This window comes from Fistularia commersonii, chromosome 35, assembly GCF_037954325.1.
Source record: "Fistularia commersonii isolate RoL2024-O1a breed Wild chromosome 35, RoL_Fcom_v1.0, whole genome shotgun sequence".
Taxonomy (NCBI): domain Eukaryota; kingdom Metazoa; phylum Chordata; class Actinopteri; order Syngnathiformes; family Fistulariidae; genus Fistularia; species Fistularia commersonii.
This window is the reverse complement of record NC_141318.1, coordinates 375,703-400,573: the sequence shown is the minus strand read 5'-3', so window position 1 is coordinate 400,573 and position 24,871 is coordinate 375,703. Positions and strand designations below refer to the sequence as shown.

At 57.8% G+C, this 24,871-nt stretch overlaps 1 protein-coding gene across 6 annotated transcripts; it reads left to right on the top strand.

The window, feature by feature from the left end:
• Positions 1-25: 25 nt before the first annotated feature.
• gtf2ird1 (GTF2I repeat domain containing 1) lies at positions 26-23,855 on the top strand. 6 transcript variants are annotated; one of them, XM_086142292.1, is made up of 27 exons: positions 27-473; positions 5,239-5,368; positions 6,696-6,837; positions 7,339-7,515; positions 7,592-7,775; positions 8,538-8,842; positions 9,269-9,364; positions 9,867-9,950; positions 11,149-11,332; positions 12,274-12,299; positions 13,931-14,060; positions 15,111-15,154; positions 15,354-15,434; positions 17,022-17,156; positions 18,656-18,709; positions 18,794-18,871; positions 19,542-19,725; positions 19,802-19,863; positions 20,311-20,382; positions 20,777-21,044; positions 21,343-21,371; positions 21,441-21,488; positions 21,584-21,661; positions 22,346-22,538; positions 22,636-22,673; positions 23,037-23,140; positions 23,370-23,855. In XM_086142292.1, exons 2-27 carry the CDS (start codon positions 5,243-5,245, stop codon positions 23,436-23,438), a joined length of 2,991 nt encoding a protein of 996 aa, XP_085998418.1. In that variant the 5' UTR covers positions 27-473; positions 5,239-5,242; the 3' UTR covers positions 23,439-23,855. The 6 variants fall into 6 exon arrangements, with proteins under 6 accessions (XP_085998414.1, XP_085998416.1, XP_085998418.1 ...); XM_086142291.1 differs by having other exon boundaries at positions 18,791-18,871; XM_086142288.1 differs by having other exon boundaries at positions 26-473; positions 9,272-9,364; positions 18,656-18,871.
• The last annotated feature ends 1,016 nt before the right edge of the window (positions 23,856-24,871 follow it).

Genomic DNA, 24,871 nt, shown 5'->3' with positions numbered 1-24,871 from the left:
AACCGGCGGCCGGGCCGGGGGTCTCCGGGCGCGCACGGCGAGAGAGAGCCGGCGAGGAGGAGCCCGTCCGCCGTCCGAGCGCGGCCCCCCGGGGGGGTTCAGTTCCAGAGGTTCCTCCGTTAATCCTGTATGTAAATGGCAGCCAATGGATGCTGCTGTTGCGCGGGGCTGGGATTAGCAGGAGGCGAATGAGTTTCAATTTTACTGGATTACAGAACAAAGAACGGGGGGAAAGGGACACCCTGCCCGGCCCGGGGAGCGAGGAATACGCCGAGGAGACGCCGAGGAAGCGCACACCCTGACCCGGGCGAGCCACGGCGGCGCGGCGGCGATGATCCGGATTACCGGGTTCTAGCGGACGAGCGTTGTGGACGGGAACCGTGCGCGTTTCTGATGGATTAAACCGGGGGGGTGGGAATATAACCTACTCCGGGATTGACGGCAGCGACGAGGCTATTTAATCGCTAATTAAGGTGAGAATTTGCGGTTCCGTCCGGGCGGCGGCCGGCGGCCGGCGGCCCGGGCGGCGGCCGTCCGACGCCCGCCTTTATCTCCGCGGCCGCTCGTCCCGAGGATTCCAGATTAGACGCCGATTTCGGGGGCTGGGGGAGGAGATGGGCGCGCTAGCTGCTAGCCGCTAGCACGCAGCATAGCACCCACGGCTTGCTAACTAGCTAGCTAACTAGCTAGCCAGCTAGCTTGTTGTGGACCGACAGCGTCAGCTAATTAGCCGGCGGCGATTAGTGAACGCGGCGGAGCGAAGGGAGGCGACGACCGCCGGGCGATTAGCCTCGGCGAGCCGGTGGTGGTGGCGGTGGGGGGCTTCTCCTCCCCACGAGAGCATAAAATAAAGCGTAAAATCTCCAAAAGAAGCGGGGTTTCGCTTCTCCGGGAGGGTGTTGAAGCCCACCGCGGGTCGTTCCGAAGCTAATTTCCCCGTCTGTTTACGGCGAGCGTAGCCGTGCTCCGCCGCTAGCACAACAAAGAGCGCTAGCTTCATCAGCACATTTAAACTTTAGCCCGGACGCCCGGGGCCGGGGGGCTCCGGGGGGAACCCGGACTCCGGGAGCGGGGATCCGGACTCCCGGAGGGGGGATCCGGACTCCGGGGAGCTCCGGGGAGCTTCGGGGAGCTCCGGGGGGGCGGGCCGGGAACCCCAAGTTTCAAGGCAGCCGCAGCTAACTGTCTCACACGGTCTTCTTATTCGGGTTGTTATTGTTGTTGTTTTAGCCGGATCGCACATAAACGCGGGGTCCGGGGCGGGAGGACGGCGTCGGCTGGAGGTCCGGCGCCCCGGCAGGGGTGCTTCCTCCCCGGCAGGACAGTCACTGCCTCCCCGCTGGAAAGTAACTTCCACAGGAGCGGAAGGAAAGCCCTCGGCTGGAGAACCCGGAGGAGGAGGGGGTCGCAGGCAGATGTTCCCCCTGGTTTCCCCCTAGAACCCTTCCGAGTTCCAGCTCCCTCCCCGCGGAACCCCAGTCCCTCCGATAATCCTATTAATGTGCAAAATAACCGGCTTCTTCTCAAGCGTTTCCTTCACCCGCGGTGGAGAAGGTCTCTGGGACTCGCTTGTCCTCCTCGACAACCACAGCCGGTCTTTCGAGGTCGTCCGCTTTCAGACATTTTGTCTAAAGGAAACGGCCGATTTTTAGGCAGTTTCGCCTTTTATTACAAGACATTTCGCAGGTTTCGAAGGTCATTTCCTGCTTGTTTTAAACGAAACTTCTCCGAAAAAGTTGTGAGATGACCTCGGCCGAGAACCCGCCGGGCCTCCGTCCTGCCAGGAAGTGACGGCTCGGACAGACGAGTGTGTGTGTCTGCAGATGGCGGCGAGCTGTAGGCGCCGGCCACCGGCGTCCGAAGGAGTCTCGAACCGGCTCGTGGACGAGCGTAATCCCGGCACGCAGACGTGTTTGACAAACAGGCGGGATTAAGAGTGACTGATAGAACCTGACGGGGATCAGATGGATTACGCGCGGCACGACGGCTAAAGGTGAACGGGGCCCCGGAGTATCACGGTATCTGTGTTTCCGTGTCCGTTTGGGTTTCTGGATGCAGCTGATGGTTCTGGTCCGCCCGTGGGTTCTAGCAGACGTCCAGAAGTCCGACCTAGTCAACGGTGGCATCCCGACTAGGTTGACCCGCTCTCACGCTAAGAACGGTTAATTGCTCGCAAACCCCGTGGTCACCCGGGGCGTCCAGGTGTTTTGCCGACAGGACGGCGAAGCCTGATCCGAGGTGAACGCCCTTGAGGTCACGGCCGACTCTCGGAGGATATTTGTTTACCCGTCTGTCCATCTTAGTCTGGTCAGAAATGCGGTTTCCCAAAGTTACTCAGCAAAAGATGACCAATGAGCCATGAATCACCAGACGTTTTCCAGACCGGACCGCGCGTCGGGACGACCCGTTAGATCAGATAGTTTCTATATTGATGAATCGGCGAGACGGCGGCGGATATTGCCGATGGAGGACGAGCGTGATTGATTGGAGCCCGATTGGACCGGGGCTGCCGTCACGGCGATGCCTCGCTGATAGTCCGGATGGGGAGAGTGGCCGGTGTCGGTGCCTGGAGACAGCTGTGGGCCAGGCCGGCTTGAGCCGCTGCCAAATGGGTCTTAACATACTTAGCAGAGAGGCATGGAGAGCTGGAGCGGCGGCCCGGGAGGGCAGGCCTCTCTGATTTAAGGCCGATGCCAGAAACATACGGCTGGTTACTGCGTCACAGAGGCCGACGGCCCGGCGGCCGGCCGGAGACGTCTGGCGACCCGGCGGCGGGCTGCAGATCGGCTCCGGTCGAGGCCGGCGACGCTCAGGGCCCGACGCTTGTTGCCATGCGATAAGGCCGTGCGGCCCCGGACGCTCTCGCTGGGCTAAATGCAATCGATGAATGACGCTCACGCCGCCGCTCTCTCCTCGCCGCTGCAACTGGCCATTCTGTGGTCGGAGAGCTGGAACGGGCGGCGGTTGTAGCCCGGGAGGTGGGTGTGACCAGAGTGCTACGTCTAGCACGGGAGTTAGGTGTCTCTTGAGGGCTTCCCGTGGTCGGGCAGACCGAGCGTTAGCCTGAGGCCGAGAGCGAGGTGTTTTTATGAAGGCCGCCCGCCGTCTGAGGCGGAAGGCGTCGCCTCAGAACGAGCGGTAGAATAAGTGCTAGCTACAACCCCGGCGCCAGGTGTCGTCCGAAAGCTCCCTGTAGCCTGGGAGCTAGCATAGCATAGCATAGCCTGTGATTTGGACGGCGGCTTGGAAGCTCGGCGTGTTCTCAGCCCCTCGGCGTAACCTGAGGACGAGGTGTTGTCTGAGGCCTACCTGAGGTCTGAGAGCGAGCTGTATCCTGCCGCCCGGCTGTATCCTGAGAGATAGCGGTCACCGGACAGGTTGCCATAGCAACAGTCTGTCTGTCTCTCACACACACACACACACACACACAGACTCTGTGTCAACACAGTGGTGTGACATGGTCCTGTGAGTATCCACAGCCCAGCCGAGTCGGGCGGTCGCTTCCTGTTTGTCTCCTTCAGGTCCGAGCCCGTCCAGCGGGGGGGCAGAGGGGGGGGTGAATGTTCATGACCTTGAGGTCGGAGGGTCGGAGGGTCGGAGGGTAAAGACCTGGCGTCGGCCTGGGTTCAGTTACGCCACGAACCCCCGAAACCGGTCACCTTGTCTGACTGGTGTGACGGGACGGCCGTGGGGTGGATTTACGGCCGGCGGCGTTCCAGAGTGACGAGAGCTTCAAATAGCAGCCGTGCGGCGGCGAGGGGGGGGGGGGGTCAAGAGAAGCCCTGCGAGAACCTCCCAGACACATTCACTCCAGTTTCCCCTCTCAGCTCCGGAACCCAAACGTGGTTCCTCCCGTCGAGGAACGGGGTCAGTGAGAGGGCCGGCGTCCTCCCCGGAGGAGCCGCCGCCGGGCTTTTCTTAGCGCCCGGGCTCGGCGGGGGGGCTCCGAGGGGTCGCTCTATTTCTTCACGCCGGACCTCTTGGACATCCTCAACGCCGCAGCGGCGTGATGTCACCGCGCCCGGGAAGGCCGTCTCATTATTTTGAGCCCCTGTTTTGCCCCCCCGCTCGCCACTTCCTGTGCCTTTTTGAAAATGTGAGCGAAGGAGGGCGTCTATTTCCAGGCTGCAATCATGGCAGGAGGAGGAGGAGGAGGAGGAGGAGGGGGCTGAAGCTCGCCGCGGCCCCAGGGGAGGCAGATTTAGACGGCCAATAGACTTGGCACGTTGGGACTGGCGCAGCTGAACCTCGCCACACCCTCCCTCCCCGCCGCCGCCGCCGCCGCCGCCGCCGTCTATCTGGCTCTACCTCTCTGTGCTCTCTCTATTGAGTCCGGGTCCGGGGCTGCCAGGGGCCGGTATAATGGCTCCCCGTGTCTGCAGAGATTAAAGGCCAGAGCTGCATTGTTCAAATGCCCTGAGATTAGTTTCCAAGGAGACGGGCTCCAGTTGCTATGAGAACATAGTGCCGGGCTTTATCCCGCCGCCGTTTTCTGGGTTTGTTTTCTGTTTTTTTGTTCCGAACACAGAAAGACGGCTCTTATCTGCAGCCTCCTCCGTCTCTCCGCGGGTCCGCGTGATCCGCGTTCAGTTCCTGGTAGAACCCTTAATGCAGTTAGAACCTCCGCCGCCGTTCCCGTCAGAAGGCCGGCTCATGTGATCCGATCATCTGAGACTTCCAATTAGATGCGGCCGACGGAGGAGGAGCCGCGGGTCGGGTTCCGACGGGTCGGGTTTCACCGCGGGACGCGAGGAGGTTGTCAGTCCGACGCCGGCTCGCGTATCTTAGCCGCCGCTTTTGTTCGGGGACTCGCAATAAAAGCGCCGACGGGCAGACGGATCCCCGGATCCTCTCGGTTTGACCTTTCCCGCCGGGAACGGTTGACCGCGGGTTCTCCCTCCGCCCACAACCCGACCCGAGCGCCGCTTCTGTTCACAGAATCAGAGCGCAAACAAAACAAACATGAACCCCGCTGGGCGCCACGGGGTCTCCACGGGTCGCCGGAAGCACGACGGCGAGAACCGGCCTTCTGCCGAAATCTGGCTCTCGAACCGCCGTCGCCCGGCGGTTCGAGGAGTAAAGAACACAATCCGGCCGTCTCCGTGCGCGGATATGAGCAGACCGGACCTCTTCCGGGGCCTCCTTCCCGTCACAAACCCCTCCGGCTCCAGAAGAGGTCCGGCCCGGTCCGGCCCCCCTGCGTCGGGTCCACCTAACCCTGTTCTTCTGCTCCCACAGAGGCATGGCTCAGATGAGAAAGCTGGCATGTGACGGCGTCAGGACAAACTCTCGGGGGGAACCGCAGGTTCCGCTGCTCTCGGCCAGACAGGAGATCCTCACCAGCCTGGTGTCGGCCCTGGACTCCGTGGTACGTCGTCCGACCGCCGACCGAGCGGAGTGTTTATTATGCGTGTCGCACGGAACCATCTGGAAACCATCCTGCGCCGACACTTCTGGAGACGGGGGGGTAAACAGTACTTGGCGTGTGATCGGATGAACCATCTGCCCGCCGCTTTTAGGGCCATCGCGAAACATCTTGTCTGCAGAGAAGAGCCCGAGCCGCTCTTCTCTGCGCCGCGTTCAAGTCCAACTTCTGGTACCGTGGAGGTTCTAGCGGGTACTGCGCTAACCTCGGCACCGCCGGTTCCTTTCCTTTACCGAACGGCTCATCGCGAGCGCCTGAACCCGAGCGGGCGGTTCTCCGAGCTAACGGTCCAACACCTCCGAGTGAAGCGGGCGCGCTCGTCAGGTGTCCAGCGTCTGGACCCCGCGGGCCGACCCGGAGACGTGCGCGGGGTCGTGGGTTTCCCCTCGTCCTCCACAGCTCCCGCCTGCCGGCGCAGGGCGGAACAGCTGCCGCTCCGGCGGGTTAAACCAGGCCACGTCTGGGTTCTCCGTCATGATTTAGAGTCAGATATCTGACCGACGCATCGTTACACAACAGACAGAAGGCTCCTGTTTCCAGCTCCCTGGAAACCTCGCGTGCGAACCAATCGGCATTGCGGTTTCGGGCGTTGTCGCGGATGTTCGGGCTCGCCGCTTTGATCTTCGATGTTTTTTTGAGCTTGTCCTCAAACGACTCATTTCCCGGCGCCCGTCATGGCCCCTCGCCGGGCCGATCGTCCCGACCGCCGGCCCTCGGACGCGATCCTGACTTTAATACCGTTAACAAGACACGTCACGATCTCCCCGCCTCTCCAGACGGCCGCGGTCGTCGCAGAACCTCCTCATCCGATGCCAAATCTGCCGGTCCCTTCTGGTCGCTCCCAAAATAAAAGCCCGGGTAACAAATAACCCGCGTTGAGCTGATCCGACAGCTTTGTCCCGATTTAGTCCCCCGCGCTCCCCCCGGATCTCCAGGATCAGATGGTCCTCCCAGAGATCTCAGCTCTCCGGTTCAATCGCCCCCTTTGATAGGTGTAAGCCTACAAGTCCTGGGGTGAAGGAGCACGCGCTGCGACCGCCAATGAAAGATGGAGATCACACCGGTCTGAGCCACGGAGGCTGGTAACATCCGGAAGTCCGTCCAACACCTTGCTTCTCAGCGGAGGATTTGGGAACGATCCAGGGCGGTGGAGGGTCTTCAGAGGGGAAGCGATTGGCTGCCGGGCCTCACCTAGCAGGGACGCTAGCGGTGTGTTAGTCAGACTCTCCGGGTGCTCGCCTCTCACTTCCTGTTTCCTCGTCTTTCCCAGTGCATGGCCATGTCCAAACTCAACGCCGAGGTGGCGTGCGTGACCGTGCACGAAGACAGCGTGATCGCCGTGGGGACGGAGAGGGGCCGAGTCTTCCTGAACTCCAGGAGGGAAATCCAGACGGACTTCTACAAGTTCTGCAGTGAGTCCCGGTCTGCCTCGGGAGGTGGTAGAACCGCCGGCGGGGACTCCTTTAGCTCCCTTTACGTCCACAAACCCAGAGATAACAACCGCCCCGCCGCCGGCGTCCTCGCCATCGTAAACTCGGTGCTGACGGGGGCCGACTCCACAGCTGCCTCCGGGGGCCTCCTCGAAAGCGCCTCCGCTCGCGGCTTCGTAATTACCCCCTTTTAATGACGGGTTTGGCATCCAAACACCACAAAACATAACGACGGCGTGGAGCCGAGGCGTCCCGGACGGACGCCCGCCTATAGAAACTTATTAAGAGCGCGCTCGGGTACCGTCCCAAGTAAAGGACCCGACACGTTTTAGCGTCCGATAGCGGCGGTTAGCGGGGTCCAAAAGTTAGCGGTTAGCGGGGGAGCAAAAGGGGATTTCATGGCAGGAGGTCTGCTTCTCCGCCCGGCGTGGACCGGGCGGCCGAGCGCCTTTCCGGAAGTGACCGTTGTCGTTCTGGCTCCAGGGTCACCGTGCCTGCAGAGCGTCGGCGGCGCCAACACCCATACCAAAGACCAGGAGTGCGACCCCTGCAAGCCCGGCAAGGACGCCGAGCACGGGAAGCCCAGAGCCCTCCCGGACGCCCACTCCAACGTCTTCGTCCTGAGGAAGATGGTGGAGGAGGTCTTCACCGTGCTCTACAGTAAGGCCGGCGCCGCCGCCCGAAGCGCCCGTTGACTTCCCCGGGCCGGACGCTCACCGCCTCCCCAAACCCGCAGGTGAAGCGTTGGGGAAGAGCACTCTGGTCCCCGTGCCTTATGAGTGGATCCAGAAGGAGCCCGGCTGCCTGGTGGCCCACGGTCTGCCCGAGGGGGTGGTCCTGAAGAAGCCCTCCGAGTACGACACCAAGACCCTGATGAAGATCCTGGAGCAGAGCCACCGCATCCACTTCACCGTCAAGAGGTGGGCCGCCCGTCCACGCCGCCGCCCCGCCGAGACGGCGCTTTAGCCGAACGTTATTTAGAGAGAAAAAATCCAATGAGATGCTGAGTGTTTGCAGAGGGTTGCCATGGTGACAGTAATTTAGCCTCGGTCCAGAGTAAACAGGATCTCTCCGGCGGCGTGTCCTTTCTCTGGTTCCCAAATCGAACAAAGGCAATAAAGTGCTAAACATATTGAAGTTAAACTGCTCGCTAAATAATAGGCCGTAGAAGGCCCCCCCCCCCCCCCCGGCACCGCAGTCCATAATAATCTGGAGGCAGATGGCGGCCGCCGGCGCAGCGCCTCAGATCACATCTCACTGCATCACAACAGCAGTTCTCCAGCTCAGGCTGCTCTCTGGGCCGGAGGAGGAAGGGGGTCTGAACACCAACCCATGGCCGTGGAGACAAGATGGTCTTAGATCTGGTTCTCCTAGAGGGCTGGCGGCTGCGAGCCGAGGAACCAGGAGAAGCTCCCTCCAGATGTTCACCACCCGTGTCGGTGCGATTTCTTCAGACTTGGGTTCGGAGCCCGTTAGATGTGACGGTCAAAGGTCGGCGGCGGTGGAAGTATCTCAGGAACGGAGGGAGGACCTTCAGATCGGAACCGCAGACTCGAGCTGGTCGAGGTCCGCCTCCTCGATGAGCGGGACTCACTCCCGCCCCGGATGGAGGTGGTCTGCCGGGACGCCTCGGAACCCGGACGCTCCCGGTCCTTGTAATCCATGTGTGTTTTCTCCCTCAGGCCGGCAGAAGACTCTTCCCGAGAAGCCAAGTCCACCACCGACATCAATCACAACACTTCCGGCGCCGCGGTGACGCAGGGCGGCCACGGGCCGCTCAAGGCCGCCGCCCACGTGGTCACGCCATCCAGCCCCGCCTCTTCTGCCAACTCCCTCCTCTCCAACTTCCTGTACGGGATGCCCATGTCCTCCAAACCCCACCCGGACGGCAAGCTGGACTTCAAGCCCATGTCTCTGCTCCACCTGGGCAAGGACCGGCCGGCCAGCTGGACCGACAAGGGCGTCTTGAAGGACGGCGCCGGCGGCGGTGGGTCTCCGGGAACTGGGCTTTCAAGGACTCGCCGCGGCCTCGCTGATTTTTAATAACCATAATAAAAAGTTAAACCTTTGTTAAAATGTCAAAGTGGTAAAATCTTCACCCCCGAGTGTGTGTGTGTGTGTGTGTGTGTGTTGGGTGGGTTAATTCAAAGTCACACTTAACTTTAACAACATTCCCCTTGTTGCACTAAAAGAAAGTGAGGCGGCAGGAAAGTTGTAAAGACCTTCTATAATTGGTTGTACAAGAAGGGGGGGGGGGGGGGGGGGGGGCCTCTAGCAGGCCAAGATGGCCGACTTCAGGCTGGTCACCTGATCCGGGAAGGCCACCATTGTGGTTCCGTGATCAGAAACCAGATCCAGAACGGGGCGTCACATCGTGGAACCACAAGCTGACAACAACGTATTTTCCTTTCAGAAGAAGCGGCGAGGCTGCAGGGCGAGCAGAACCAGAGCCCGGCAGGAGTCCACATATCCAAGAGGCTGCTCTTCTCCATCGTCCACGAAAAGTCAGGTGGGTTCAGAGGAAGGTTCTGCTCCAGGATCTGGCCTCCTGAGGGACGCCACTAGAAGAACACCGTACATGTCTCAATGTGTTGAGGCGACAAGGAGAACCTGGATCGGCAGGAAGCAGCAGCCGTACTTGGATCTGCGGCAACACGCTCCTGCCGCCGACCCATTCTGAGATTATAATCTGTAATCCCGGCGGCGGATCCCTCCTTCCTCCTTCCGCCTTCTGAATCGTTTTCCTGCTTTCTTTCCGGAGCCTCTCCGAACCCCCGGCTTTGTTTACCGAAGTCCTGCGCCGACGCCGGGCCGTCAAGGGTCTAAACTGAGATGTTAACAGTAATCCCATAAGAAGATTGCGCTAATTTCCCAAGCTGACACTGAGTCGATGGAGCAGATTAAACCCCGACCGTCGGCGCTGGAAATTAAATACAGCCGCTTTGTGTTTATTGCTCTGTACTTTGGGTTTGGGTGGCGCTTAAACGCTCGCCGTCCGTTTGTCTCCGCAGAGAAATGGGACTCGTTCATCCGCGAGACGGAGGACATCAACACGCTGAGGGAGTGCGTCCAGATCCTCTTCAACAGCAGATACGGTGAGGCTCTGCTCCGGGTTTTAATCCACACCGGGGTTTAATCAACGCTAGAACCGCCGTTTCTGCCGATCGCACGTCCAGAATGTTCTGGATCTGGCGTCCACACACGCATGTAGACGTCCGTGTGCAGGAGAGTCACCTGGACGCTGAAGATGGGGTTTCCATATTGAGGTAAATGTCCCACGTGGAGGAGGGATGGCCTCCCTTTCCCAGGAGGCTCCGGATCTCCTCAGGGTGACCCAGGATGTGAGTGGCACCAGGAGATGTTCCCGAGTGTTTGGGACTCTTGTGAGGAGCAGTCAGAAGCAGAGCTCCAGAAGTTCTGGACAGCTACAGGTCCATTTTTACCGCTGGTGTTTCTGGTGTCCATGAAGGTAAACAGTTGTCAGTGGACCGTTCCTTCTTGACTCCATGGTTAGTGTTGCCTTCACTGGCAGCAGGAAAAGTAAACCCCGTGTCTCCTAAGAGGATGGAAGCTATTTGAATCCAACAGAAGTGCTCTTCACGTCGGCTTGGAGGCTTGCTGGAGCCCCACCTGCCCCCCCACCCCCACCTGCCCCTCCACCCCCACTTGCCCCCCCACCCCCACCTGCCCCTCCACCCCCCGGCCAGAAAGAAACAAAACATCAACAGACCAATGGGTGGATAATTATTACCCCGTGGATGGAATGGATGGAGTCACCAGGAAGGGTAATGGAAACAGACACCTCGGTGTTTGAGGAGGAGCTGGAGAAGGTTTTAATGGGAGCCAGCTGGTGTTTGTCGGCGCCGCTCGCGAGGCCACGTTTTCTGGACGGACGGGAAATGAGAGCGGCGGGTCAGACTCCCTTCAAAGGGGACCGGATGTTGGCCGCCGAAACCGGAACGAAATGTTTCCCAGGATGGACCGTCGCACCTTCAGGCCTGCCAGGTGCACCTCAGCGCTCCGGACCAGGGAGGCGTCCAGGAGGCATCCAGACCAGACGGCCTGGCTCCTCTGGACGGGGAGGAGCTTCTTCTGGACCACCGAGTTCCTCACCCTATCTCAGAGGGAGATCTCGCGCGCTCTGAGGAATAGACCAGAGCTCTTTGAATCTGCTTCTCCATAAGCCTGGGTCGTCTCCTGGAGACGATGTCTCCTGCCTCCTGTCCTAGTAGTCCGTGACCGTGGACGTCAGGAGGAACCCGAGATGCTGATCTGTCTGTTTTCTCCTCCCAGCCGAAGCCCTGGGTCTGGACCACATGGTCCCCGTCCCCTACCGCAAAATCGCCTGCGACCCCGGGGCGGTGGAGATCATCGGCATCCCCGACCAGATCCCCTTCAAGAGGCCGTGCACCTACGGCGTCCCCAAGCTCAAGCGCATCCTGGACGAGCGCCACGGGATCCGCTTCATCGTCAAACGGTAGGTCTTCGCTTCTTCTCCAGCACGTCCTCTTTCAGCTCCAGGGGTTGGACTCCAAACTCTCTCCGGCTCCTCCTCCGTTCACCAGGAGATGTTTGCGAGCGAGCGCCAAATGGCTTTTTCCCGTCCGTCGGCAGAACATCTGTTTCCTCGCCCCCCCCGCCGCTAGCTAAACCCCTTCCCTTCCTGCGCCGCCGGGGAAGAACAGGACCTCCACCTGGGTGGAGAGGAAGCCCTCAGGCGGCTCCTGGCTGGTGACTCCATCAGCTTCAGGGTGACCTGAGCCCGACGTAGACGCTCCTCCTGGAAGTCGTCTCCGGTGTGATACTCACAGCCTCTGACAACCGGCTGTTCCAGTTTAGGCGCCGCCAGACGTCCTCCGGCCTGAGGCCTTCATGCCCAGACCAGGGGCAGATGTTATGTCTGGGTTAGTTGACCACCCAAAAAAAACCCACCCAAGATCAACGTCGGACGTCCTGAGGAACCGGGTCGATGGTCCGACGCCTCCATCCAACCCAAGACCCACATCAGTGTGTGTGTGTGTGTGTGTGTGTGTGTGTGTGTGTGTGTGTGTGTGTGTGTGTGTGTGTGTGTGTGTGTGTGTGTGTGAGGTGCACGTGAGGGTGTGAGAAGCAGAAGCTGGACCTCCGGGTCCACAGGTCCAGAGGGAGATGGTTCCAGAGTTCAGGTCCAACTTAACCCCCTTTCAACTCTTAGGAGAAGATTAAGGCTTTGCAGAAATATTCAAGTCAACAAGGTTTAAGGAATTAAAGGTGTGTGTGCGTGTGTGTGCGTGTGTGTGCGTGTGTGTGTGTGTGTGTGTGTGTCACTCAGTCACATGCCCCCCCAGCTGTGTTTGTTCTCTAAAAGCTCCATGACTTGAAACGGCCTTTGATCCTTTTGATCTGAGCAACTAACGGCCTCTTTCTTTTATGTTCCAGGATGTTTGATGAAAGGATTTTCACCGGTAAGACTCGCTCACCTTGACTAGCTGTCTGAAGGTCCTGTCGCTCACCTTGACTAGCTGTCTGAAGGTCCTTGTTGAGAAGAGTCAACCAGCTCCCAGGCCAGTGTGGGATTAGTTGGGTCATCGGTCGGTCAGTTAGTATCCAACGCCACCGCTCCGGATGAATGAATGAGGAATCCAACCGGAGCGGATTCACTAACACCAGTCAACCCCTGATAACCAGCATTAACCAGGTCTTTGTCCAGCTGTAACTACCGTCATTTCCGGACTATTGAACGCACCTGAGTATAAACACTAGTTTACTCCTGAGTAGAAGCACTAGTTTACTCCTGAGTACAAGTACTAGTTTACACCTGAGTATGAGCACTAGTTTACACCTGAGTATGAGCACTACTTTACTCCTGAGTAGAAGCACTAGTTTACACCTGAGTAGAAGCACTAGTTTACTCCTGAGTACAAGTACTAGTTTACACCTGAGTATGAGCACTAGTTTACATCTGAGTATGAGCACTAGTTTAAACCTGAGTATAAGCACTAGTTTACTCCTGAGTATAAGCACTAGTTTACTCCTGAGTATAAACAACAGGTTACACCTGAGTATAAGCACTAGTTTACTCCTGAGTATAAGCACTAGTTTACACTTGAGTATAAACACTAGTTTACACCTGAGTATAAACACTAGTTTACCCCTGAGTATAAGCACTAGTTTACACCTGAGTAGAAGCACTAGTTTACCCCTGAGTAGAAACACTAGTTTACCCCTGAGTATAAGCACTAGTTTACACCTGAGTAGAAGCACTAGTTTACCCCTGAGTAGAAACACTAGTTTACCCCTGAGTAGAAGCACTAGTTTACTCCTGAGTAGAGGCACTAGTTTACCCCTGAGTATAAGCACTAGTTTACCCCTGAGTAGAAGCACTAGTTTACCCCTGAGTAGAAGCACTAGTTTACTCCTGAGTATAAACGGCAGCAGCTAAAACTAACTAGTCTGTGTGTGCATATATAGACTGCACTTGTCTACAAGCTGCAGGCGTCCACGTTGTAACACGTTTACACAAACCTTTAATTTTGTATTGAATCCCCAGCAGTAACATCCACACTACGCACTGGAAATGTGTTTTTCCAAACGGTGGCTGTAACACGGCTGCTGGACAAGATGAATAACAAATAACACAAGGAAAAGTCAGTTTTCTCTCCCCGCCTGGTCCTCCAGCCCATCTTCGTCAAACCGTTAGCCGTCGGGATTGAACGGCCTCGGAATCTCACGATGGAGTCATCGGCCCGACGTGAGGAGGATAAATGTTCGTTAGCCCTAAAAGTCTATAGACGAGCCGCACGGTTGTTGAAGCCGCAGCATTGGAAGCGTGTGAAAGGAGTAGCGCCTCCAGAAACGACGGTACATGCTTATGACGGCTTTGGCTGATACGAGGTTAGCATTAGCATATTAGCTTGAGCACCACAAGGGGACGCAGGAGGCCGTAGAATGATCTTCTAATTTACATCCCATAAACTGACTGTCTGGAGAACAACTTTATTAGCCATTAGTAATGATGTCCTTCCCCCTGTAAGAAGCCCCGCCCCCTCGCCGTTAGCGCCTCTTCATGGTCTTGTGTCCCGTTTGTGTTTCCAAGCCGCCGGGAAGCTCGCCAGAGAAGACGGCAAGCACGACCTCGGCTCCACGCTGGACGACGGCTTCCCCGAGAACCTGAGCCTCCCGCCCGCCGCCGCCGCCGAGCTGCTCAGCAACCCTCACAGCAGCAGGTGGGTGGTCCAGCACTGATCCTGGAAGCACTGAAGAAGTAGCACTTGGATCAAGCTGAGGCTCAGCTGGTGGAGCGGTTGTACCTCCAGCCAGAAGGTTGATGGTTCCATCCCTGAACTGCGCCTTTCACGGCAGCTCTGTGTGTGTGTGTGTGTGTGTGTGTGAATAGAGTCAAGCGTTTAGCATTTAGCCCCATGCTAACATGGTTCTAGTCACGCTAGCGTGCTCCTCCCGCTGTGAGCAGTAGGGGGAGTTGTTGGACTTAGCTGCTCCAGGTCCAGGGCTCATCTCCAGGGCTCTGGAAGCTTCTTCAAAACCCAAACAAGTGTCCTCATTCCACGGAACTCAAAGCCTTTCTTGTTGTTATGATCGCGGGACTCTAGAGCTTCCAGAAGACGACTCTGGTGTTTTATGCTCCGTCAGCCAGTGGCGTTCCGTTGCATTTATTACACGCTCTGGAGAAGGTGGTGGTGGAACAGACCCGGTTCTGGTTCCAGCACCTCCTCGGGGGAACCGGCCTCTGGACTCTGTGGTCGTGTACTCCTGCAGTACTTCTGCAGTTCGGCTGACCATATGAATGCTGAGATACCAGAAGTGACAGCAGGTGGACATCTGATGGCGTGGAGGTTCACCAGTCTCACCGTCCTGCTCGTCACTACTCACTCTTGAACACTTTCTCCTTTACTGAGCTTTCTCAGCCATCGGGCGAGAGGCGTGGTTCACCCTGGACCAATCCCAGGTCCACATCCGGACACGTAAGATGGACTTTATTGATGCCACGACAGGGAAATTCAATAAGATCCATGCAAGCGTTCACTGGTCATATAGAAACACGGCCATCTCCATACTGGAGAACCCTGAGGAACCCCTCGCAGACATGGGGAGAACACGGAGGCTCCGCCCAGAAAGGCCCTCCTGTGGGAATCCGACCGGGGACCTTCTGGTTGTGAGGAGAGGTCCTAACCTCTGCAGCACTGTGCCACTGTACTTGTATGCTCAGTTTGTGGGTCCACGTTGCTAACCTGCCCCTCCTGCTGTTTGCGTTGCAGGTCGACGAGCGCCTGCGTGAGCCCGCTGGTGGACTGCGAAGCAGGTTTGTGGAAGCTCTGCTCCTCCGGCCGTGGTCTTCTCAGAAGATCCGGCTCCCCGCCGGAGGTCCGGCTGAAGTTTAACGGCCGCGGCTAACGCTCCTTTTAAGACTTCAGATTCCCCGTGGTTTTTTCATTTCTCCTCTGTTCAAACACGGTTGTTGAATGTGAGCTCAGGCAGAATGACCTCTCCCATCCCCGCAGGTCCTTCAGGAGACTGCATTCCTCTCAAACGGATTAAGACCGAGCCTCCGGACGGCGAGATCATCCAAGTCACGGTGCCGGGTAAGTCCCGCCGCACGCCAGGCCGCCGCGAGTTCCGAGAAGGGCCGGAGCGGCGGGATCCTCCGAGGCCGCGGTGAAAGACGGTGCCAGAAGGTCACGGAGGCTCTCGAGGAGCCGGAAGCGTCCACGACAAGGAGGTTTCCCGTGGTCAAAGCGACGTCTCGCAAAAGAGGCGAGGGATTAGATAGAGGGCCAAACCGGGCGTTCTTCTTCTGCGGACCCGAACCATGAGGTCATCGTCCACGTCGCGTGACCGACCGAGAGCCTCGGACGCTCTTCATCCAGGCCTGGCGGAGCCGCTCGGCCCCAGGTGGACCTCGGCCCTGCGGACCCTGAGCTGCCCGATGGGTGAGGGAGCGCTGGAAGCCTGCAGAGGCTCCGGGTGTAGAACCTCCAAGCTCCCAGGAGACCTCATGTTCTCCCACGCCGCTCCGCTACTGACCCGGCGTCCTCACACGTGGACGCCGTGCCTCCCCACTCCTTCGGCGTGGCTCCGCCCCTCGGAGGGCGCGAGCGCCGCCGCTCCCCGGAGAGGAAGTCCACTTTGCGGGTCCAGGTGGCCTTTTCATCTTTGTTTACGTTTGTAGTGGATTACAGAAGTACAGCTTTTTAGGGCGTTGGAGCGGGACCAGGGAACCCCACGGAGGGGGCACTTTAATAGTTCAGCTTAGCTATTATACAGTAAAATAAACCTATTTCTCCCACCTGGGGATTCAGGAGGGGCTGCTTCTTATTCAAAGACAGTTATTATTCCCTCTAATTATTTCCGTCCTAATGAAACCGGAGATGCAGAATGAGGCGGCGCAGCCCTCCGGAGGTTTGGCACGCCGGCCAGTTCTGGCTTTGATTCCAGGGAGTTATTTTGGCATTTACATCTCTGTACACACACACACACACACACACACACTCACACACCGTGCATAGCAAAGCAGTTTGGTTATAACATTAGCATCCAGGCAGCAAACATGGTGGACACGAGTTGGGCCCCCTGAACGTTGGGGGTGCAGGGTAATAAGGGGGGGCAGATCCTGCCCGGAGGACTAAGAGCCGCCCCGCTGTGAGCTTTAGCGGCGGGAGTCGCCCGTCACCTCCGGCTTACTCGGTGGCCACGCGGCGCCGCAAATCCTCCAGCGGTGGGGTTCCTTCATTAGAACGGGGCTCCTCCTCCCGCAGGAACCGGCAGGGTTCTGCTCCGCCTCTGGAGCCATTTTGTCTGCTTCAGAACCCGTTTACAAAGAGAACCTTGTTCTCCGTTAAAGAACCCTGACTGCAATGCCACCGGCCGCGGCTCCCCGAAGGGAGACGGCATGTTGTTGTTGTTGTTGTTGTGACGCACAAACCCGAGCGGCACAGCAGGTGGATCTTCTGCCGCCGTGCTCTGCCTGGACTCACTGCAGGAGATGTTCCAGGATGAGCAGCCGTGACCTCTGAGGCTCCCAAATGACCTCAAACTGGTTTTTGGAAGAAATAGGTCGCGGAAAAAATCAGGTGGAAGTCATGCGGAGACCTTCTGATGTGGGTCTGTGGCCTCGCCGGAGGGTTTGACTTTCAGTGGAACCCCTGACCTGGACTGGACCTCCTCTCCAGATGCCGGTACCAGTGCCGAGGAGCCCGGCGACCCGGCGGCGGAGCCCGTCATGGCGGCGCCGCGCCCCGCCACCGCCTCGCCCTCCGCGCCCCCCGCCCACCCTGCTCCTCACCACCCTCTGGAGAACCACACAGGTAACCTCCTCCTGAACCTCCTCCTGAACCTCCACCGCAGCTCCTGGACGGGCGCCTCCACCCTCCAGCCTCCGCCTGGACCTTTTCTTTAAGCTAAATAAACCGCCACACGTATGAAACCACTTTATCTTCTGCTCCCCGTCTGTAGTCCACCCACCCTCTAGCGCCCCCTAGTGGCCCCCCCTCCTCAGCCCGGCCCGCCCCGATCTGCCCGGAACCTCTAGAACCCCTCCTGGTGTAGATGACTAGAGAACCCGCCGCCCCCCATCTAACTCCGAACCCAGACTAGGGACCCCGAGGACGCCGCGTGGAACGTCTCCGTTACCGCAGAACCCGACCGCAGAGGTTCTCGCCGAGTGTCTTCGGGGGGTTCTCCACCTTCCGGCTCCTCCTGGGGTTCGGACCCGGACCTCCTGGACTCCAGGCTCTGGAGGTGGTGGTTCTCCTGCAGAGGAGAGCCGACCCTCCTGGGCTGAGAGGAGGTTTAGGAAAGAACCCCGCGGCCCACCGGGGCCGTCCGAGGTCCCACCTTGGACGTTTCCTCAAAAATCCTCTCGAATGGTCCTCAGAAATCTCCAGATGTTTGTCAAAAATACCAAAATGTTCCTCAATAATCACCAGATCTTCCTCTAAATTCTACGCGTCTTCTTCATCCATACGCGCCGTTCAGCTTTTGCCAATTCGTCCAGAAGGTGTCTCCATCTTCTGCTACCAGGCCTCTGGACGCCCGTCAAAGAGCTCCAGGCCGTCTTCATGGGCCTTGGTAGATGTTCCCTCACAACGCAGACCTTCTGCGGTTCTGGGTCGACCCTCAGGGAAGGTTGGGCCCGAGAACGGAAGGAGTCCACGGGCGTCAGGGTGAACCTCGAGGAGCCGGAGCCCCTGAAGGACCTCAGCTCGCGGGTGCTCCTCCTCTGAGGGCATCTGAGCGCCCTGTTTGAGCGGGAACCCGGCGGTCGCCCCGGAGACGGTTCCACCCCTGGAACCGCCAGTAGAAGCCCCGCCTCCTGTTGCACTGACTTGCTTGTGCTTTCTTTAAGTTTTCTTTTTCTTTCACCAATGACCCCGTAGAAGGAGAGGAAGTGAAGGTGAGTGCAGATGGTTCCTCATTGTTCTACAAGAACTGTCCCCCCCACCCTCCCCATCCACCCACTCCCACTCCCACCAGGCAGGGAACATCTAAACACCACATCCACCCAATTACTTGCTGAGCGGCGGCGGCGGCGGCAGCTCGCCGCTCTTCAGTAACACGTAGATGTAGAGTGCGGAGAACCTCCCGTGTTCCGTCAGATCATCTGCTCTCTGGGCTTCTCCCTGCAAACCATCTCTACAAAGTGTGTTTTCACTCTGGTTACAGTGTGCGCATGTGTGTGTGTGTGTGTGTGTGTGTGTGTGTGTGTGTGTGTGTGTGTGTGTGTGTGTGTGTGTGTGTGTGTGTGTGTGTGTGTGTGTGTGTGTGTGTGTGTGTGTGTGTGTGTGTGTGTGCGCGCGTCCTGCAGCCGAGGCTCTGTCGCCGAGCAACGCCCCGCAGAGCATCAGGAGACCCTCGGAGGGTAAGGAGAAGCTGCTTCTCTGTCCGGCGAGGCCCAGATCTCCTGAGCGTCTAAAGGCTGTGGTCCCTGCGGGGCTTCCAGCAGGAAGCCTGGTGGACGACATCGGCGAGATGATCCTGCAGCTGCGGAGACAAGTGGAGAGTCTCTTCAGTATCAAATATGGTGAGAGGCCGTCTAGCTCCGCCCCCGTCTAGCTCCGCCTGCAGTTAGCTCCGCCCCCGTCTAGCCCCGCCCCCATCCAGCTCCGCCTCCTCTAGCCCGCCCCTGTCTAGCTCCGCCCCTCTAGCCCCGCCCCCAGTCAGCTCCGCCTGCAGTTAGCTCCGCCCCGTCTAGCCCCGCCCCCGTCCAGCTCCGCCCCTCTAGCTCCGCCCCCGTCTAGCCCCTAACCATGGCGGGTCATGACCTCAGAGCCCGGCTGAGGGCCGACCTTCCGGATCCAGATCTTGGTTCCGTCCCTCTGGAAGCAAACCTCTGGAGGTCAGCCGAAGGTTCCACCTTCAGTTTAGACCTTCATGAAGCCTCACCTTCAAGGTTCCGGGCCAGATAACGGCCCAGCCTGTGGCCAATCACAGCGGACTCCAGGGCTGGAGGCGGGGCTTAACCTGGAGGGGCGGCTATCAATCTTAGACCTTCTTAGTCTTCCACCGTTATGGGTGTGGAGATCCTGCGGAGAACCCTGGCAGGACCGTGCGGTTCGAGGACCTTCTGGGTTCCTCCGGGTTCCGGAGCCGGTCTCCCCTCGAACCCCCGTAGATCCCGGTCTCAGTAGAAGTCCACGACTCCTCGGTCCTCCCGAACCCGGCGTTGAGCGTCTCCTCCTGGTCCTCCTCAGCCGAAGCCCTGGGCCTCCCGGAGCCGGCCAAGGTTCCCTACTCCAAGTTCCAGATGTACCCCGAGGAGCTGCTGGTCACGGGGCTGCCGGAGGGGATCTCCCTGCGGAGGCCCAACTGCTTCGGCGCCGCCAAGCTGCGGCGGATCCTGGCGGCGAGCGCTCAGATCCAGTTCGTCATCAAGAAGTGAGCGAGCGGCGCCGTCGCGTGACGGGAACTCGCCGTCCGGCGCCGCCTCGCTGACGTGTGGTGTCGCCCGCAGGCCCACGCTGCTGGCGGAGCAGGTGAAGCAGGAGATGCCTCCCGTCCCCGTCTGTGACTCAGGTGGGTCCCCGCGCCGCTAGCTCGCGCCGCTAGCTCGCGCCGCTAGCTCGCGCCGCTAGCTCGCGCCGAAGTCGGCATCCGCGCGCGGCGTTCCCGTCGGACGCCACAACCGACCGGGAGACGTCCGAACGCCTTCCTCGCCGCTCCACCAGAGGGCGCCGGCGCTCCGGCTCGGCCCGGGACGACCTCCTGCCCCAGGATGAAGAGAAGAACCCAAAGTCACCTCCTCCGTCCCAGAACGTCCAGAACCCTGGAGCCTCCGGGGCCGCCGCACGTCTCCGGCAGGAAGTGACATCATGGGACGATGAGCTCACACCCCTCAGAAGGGCTTTGACCTCGGCCAGGACTTCCCCCGGCACTCTTCTCCTCCTCCTCCTCCTCTTCTTCTTCTTCTTCTTCTTCTTCCTCCTCCTGGGTTTGACCGTCTCTTTCTGTTTCACCCCAAAGAGTTGGACGCCTCGGACACGCCTCCTCTGCCTGAGGACGCCGCCGCCGCCGCCAAGAGACCAGGATTCTCAGGTACAGAGGCTGGTGAAGGGGTGAGGACGGATGGACGGATGGATGGATGGATGATGGATGGATGAGCAGCTCCACCTTCTCCAATGGAGGAGGTTGAACGGGTCTGAAGGTCCAAGCGAAGGAGCGGGTGAATGAACGCAGGAGGGATGGATTGATGGAACAGGTGAACCCATGAGGCGGACGGACGAGAAGAAAGGGCAGACGGCCGAACCTCGGGCGGCGAACGGATGAAGGAGAAACATCTCCGATAGTTTCCCGGGTCTCTGTTCTTTCACTCCTTCATTCACGCGTTCGTCCGAAGCGGGTTCCGCCCGGTTCTCCCGGCCGATGTTCCCCGGTGTCGTCCTGCGGAGGCGTCTCGGGTTCCTCACGGTGTTCTGGTGTTCTTCTGCAGAGTGTCTGGAGTCCAAGCTGTCCCGGATCGACCTGGCCAACACGCTGCGGGAGCAGGTCCAGGACCTGTTCAACAGGAAGTACGGGGAGGCCCTGGGCATCAAGTACCCCGTCCAAGTGCCTTACAAGAGGATCAAGAACAACCCGGACTCGGTGCTGATCCAGGGCCTCCCGCCCGGGATCCCCTTCAGGAAGCCCTGCACCTTCGGCTCGCAGAACCTGGAGCGGATCCTGGCCGTGGCCGACAAGATCAGCTTCACCATCACCAGGTAGGCCCCGCCCCCGGACGGAGGCCCCGCCCCCCGACGGAGGCTCCTCCCGCCAAAGGGAGGCCCCGCCCCCGGGACGGCGGCCCCGTGGCCCCCGAGTGCCTTCCCGTAGTTCCTGTAGTTTCCTCGGGTTCTCCGGGAACCTTCTGTAGAACCCTTCTGCTCGGCACCCGTCTTGGTCCTGCATCAGGACCAGGTGGAGGTGCTGGTTCTCCTGGAGCTCAGAGCTCCGCTGCTTGTCTCGCCGCCGGCGAACCTTCATGTTCTGACGGCTTCCGTTGCCGTTGTCGTCCCCCAGGCCTTTCCAGGGACTGATCCCCAAACCAGGTAAGGGTTCCGCCGGCCCGCGGGACCTCCTGAGGGGCGGAGGAGGTCTAACCCCTGATGTCTTCTCAGCGCCGCGGCGGGTCACCCTGCTGAAGAAGGCCTACGCCTCCATCAGCGGTGAGTCGTGGTCGCCCCGCCCACACACACACACACACACACACACACACACACACACACACACACACACTGACCTCCCACTGACCTCCCAACAGATGAGGACGACGTCGGACGCATGGGGGAGAAGGTGCTGCTGAGGGAGCAGGTCAAGGAGCTCTTCAACAAGAAGTACGGTAGGTGGACCCGCCGACCCGGACCTCGGCCCAGATCCCTTTACAGACCCCATCCTGGACAATCCTGGACCTTATCCTAGACCTTGTCTAAAATCCCACTCCAGACCAGTTTCTGGACCTTGTCCCAAATCCCATTATGGACCCTGTTCCAGACCCTGTCCTTGACCATCCCAGACCCTGTCCTGAAACCCATCCCAGACTGTCCTGGACCTTATCCTAGATCTTGTCCCTAATCCCATTCTGGACCCGTTTCTGGACCCTGTCCTGGACCCAGTCCCGCACCCTGTCCTGGACTTTCCTGGACCTTATCCTAGATCGTGTCCCAAATTGCACTCCAGACCCATTTCTGGACCCTGTCCTGGACCCTGTCCTGGACCCCGTCACAAGTCCTCTCCTCCAGGGTCTCCTCCAGACCCTGTCCTGGACCTTCCCAGACCAGGTCCTAAATCCCATTCCAGACCCCGTCCCGGCCTCTCCTGGGCGTCAGCCATGTTTGGAGTCCCCAGCAGGTCTTGAAGGTCCACCCAGGGTTCCCTCTGAGTCCAGAGACCTCGGGTTCAGGTTCTAGTCCTGATCCGTCCAGATGCCACAGCTTCTTGAGCCGGAGACCTTCTCCTCCAGCAGCTTGTCATATGTGTGTGTGTGTGTGTGTGTGTGTGTGTGTGTGTGTGTGTGTGTGTGCAGGCGAGGCCCTGGGTCTGGACCGCTCGGTCCTGGTCCCCTACAAGCTGATCCGCGGCAGCCCCGAGTCTGTGGACGTCAGCGGGCTGCCGGACGACGTTCCCTTCAGGAACCCCAACACCTACGACGTCCTCAGCCTGGAGAAGATCCTGCAGGGCGCCGAGAAGGTGGCCTTCTGCATCAAGAACCCGCTCCAGTGAGTGTGTGTGTGTGTGTGTGTGTGTGTGTGTGTGTGTGTGTGAGATGACTGAAGAGATGTTTGTGGGCTCTGATGCTTCTCCTCTCCACCGCAGGCCGTTTGCAGAACTCTGCAGCCAGACCTGCAACTCAGGTGAGTCCACCAGCAGGTCACATGACCCTGCAGGTCCACCAGCAGGTCACATGACCTGGTGGATCCACCAGGAGACCGAAGCGAAGCCGCTGTCCAGATCCAGTCATTAAAACTTAATATTTATAAATGAAACCTCCCTGCAGAGGATTAAAACCAACCAATCAGGAGAAAGTTGTCCGTTGGATCCCTCAGATTATCGATCATCTGAGGAGGCTTTCCAAACGCACCGGACGCCATAAACCACATTAGATGACGTGTATAAATGCGTATATATGTATGAAATACTGTAATACAGGGATGAAACCGGTCCTGGAGAACCTTCTCCCGGTCCGTCCTGACCCGTCCTCTGCTCGTCTCCCGTAGCGACCGACGCCTCCACCAACCGACGCAAACGCAAGAGGGTGCAGGAGAGCCGAGGCCCCGCCTCCTCCGACCTGGGCGTGTCGACCAATCAGATTCCAGTGATGGTACGTCCATGAGCGAACCACCCGTTCATTCGTCTTTCGTCCTGGCCTGGCGCTCGTTCGGTTATTACATAGTAATAACATGTAATAAAGCATAATAAGATAGTAATTACATAGGAACTAACTAGAAATGGCATCGTTCTTAAACCTTTTATTGTGTGTGTGTGTGTGTGTGTGTGTGTGTGTGTGTGTGTGTGTGTGTGTGTGTGTGTGTGTGTGTGTGTGTGTGCAGCAGTGGCCCATGTACATGGTGGACTACAGCGGTGTCAACATGCAGGTTCCTGGTAAAGTGAATTACTGAGGGTTTGGAGCGGCTCATCGGGGGGGCGGCGGCGGCGGCGGCGTCCTCGGACTCTGGAGGACGTCCTGGACCGCCGGCCGGCCGGGCGATCGAAAGAGAGAGAGAGAGACGGTGTCGTGTCCTGGAAGTCGATCAAATTGAGATGTTTGTACTTTTATTTATTCTATTTATTGATCTATAACACCACGTGCAGGGATGTAAAATACAGTATTCTGCTCTCCGGCCGCCGCCGCTCAGACAGGCCCCGCCCACGGCGGCGACGGGCCACGGCGGCGACGGAGCGGCGCCTCGTTAACCTGTAAATTCTGTCATGAATGTAACATGTGACTCTGCGATGACGTCTGCGGACTAACCATATTTAACATGCTGTACCTTAACGCCAATTAGGCCTTTCAAAATAAAATGTGTTGCCTTGCACCTCCCAGCCTGACCGAGTCGCCTTTGCATCTCTGAGCCGCCGCCACACACCTCCACGCTGTGAGATGGACACACACACACACACACACACACACACACTCATATCATGCATAGACAGGTAAGATGCAGTTTCAGTATTGAACTCATTTCTGTAAAAACTTTTTTTGTGTGACAAAAAAATCTGTTAATGTGATGTAACTTCACATTTCTTATTTCATGGTCATGCTTTTAATGTCAGTTTTTGATTTAGTTTTTTTAGAAATACAGTCTTTGTCTCTTTTTGACTGAAAATAATGTACATACAAATACATAAACATGCAAAGATAAATGTAGATGAGAATATTTAGTTAGAATGACTCAATAATGTAACCTGAACCCATAATTTGGACTTCAAAAACATCTTTTTCATTTTTGACAAATGCAGAAATACATGTAATATGTGTGTGTGTGTGTGTGTGTGTGTGTGTGTGTGTGTATACTTTTTCATTTATGTGAGATTTTTATAGTTAATTTTTTTTTTAAATATTTGACAACAAATGAAATGTATGTATATCTAGTATAAACACGTTTTCAAAAAAGTCATCAAATATTTATTCACATAGGATGTGTATAAAAATAATATAATCTGTATAAAATGTAGAAATGTATACATGTATCATCATTTTCATATTTGGAGCCCTCACATTTTTTTCCCAATTTCATGTATGTAATATGTAACAGGTAATTTATGTATGAAAAGTGTATATATATACACACACACACACACACACACACACACACACACACACACACACACACACAATTTCATATAGTATCTATATTTCTTTATATTTTTGAATCATGAGATGAGAACAACTTTTTTTATCCCGAAGGAAATTGTTTGCCAGAGTTTCAAGCAAAAACATAACAGTAATAGATGATAGTAGGAAGGAGGGAGAATAAGAATGTCTTAAGAAGGTCTAAGAAGGAATTACGTAATTCATGTTGTGTATTTTAAGTTTTCTTCACAAAAAAGC

What these genes read in the sequence shown, in the direction of transcription:
- gtf2ird1 (XM_086142287.1), top strand. Translation starts at nt 5,243, where the DNA reads ATGGCTCAGATGAGAAAGCTGGCATGTGACGGCGTCAGGACAAACTCT. An exon ending in CATCGTCCACGAAAAGTCAG is followed by an intron (nt 9,365 to 9,866) that starts GTGGGTTCAGAG and finishes TTGTCTCCGCAG; the next exon opens with AGAAATGGGACTCGTTCATC. An exon ending in ATCCGCTTCATCGTCAAACG is followed by an intron (nt 11,333 to 12,273) that starts GTAGGTCTTCGC and finishes TTTATGTTCCAG; the next exon opens with GATGTTTGATGAAAGGATTT.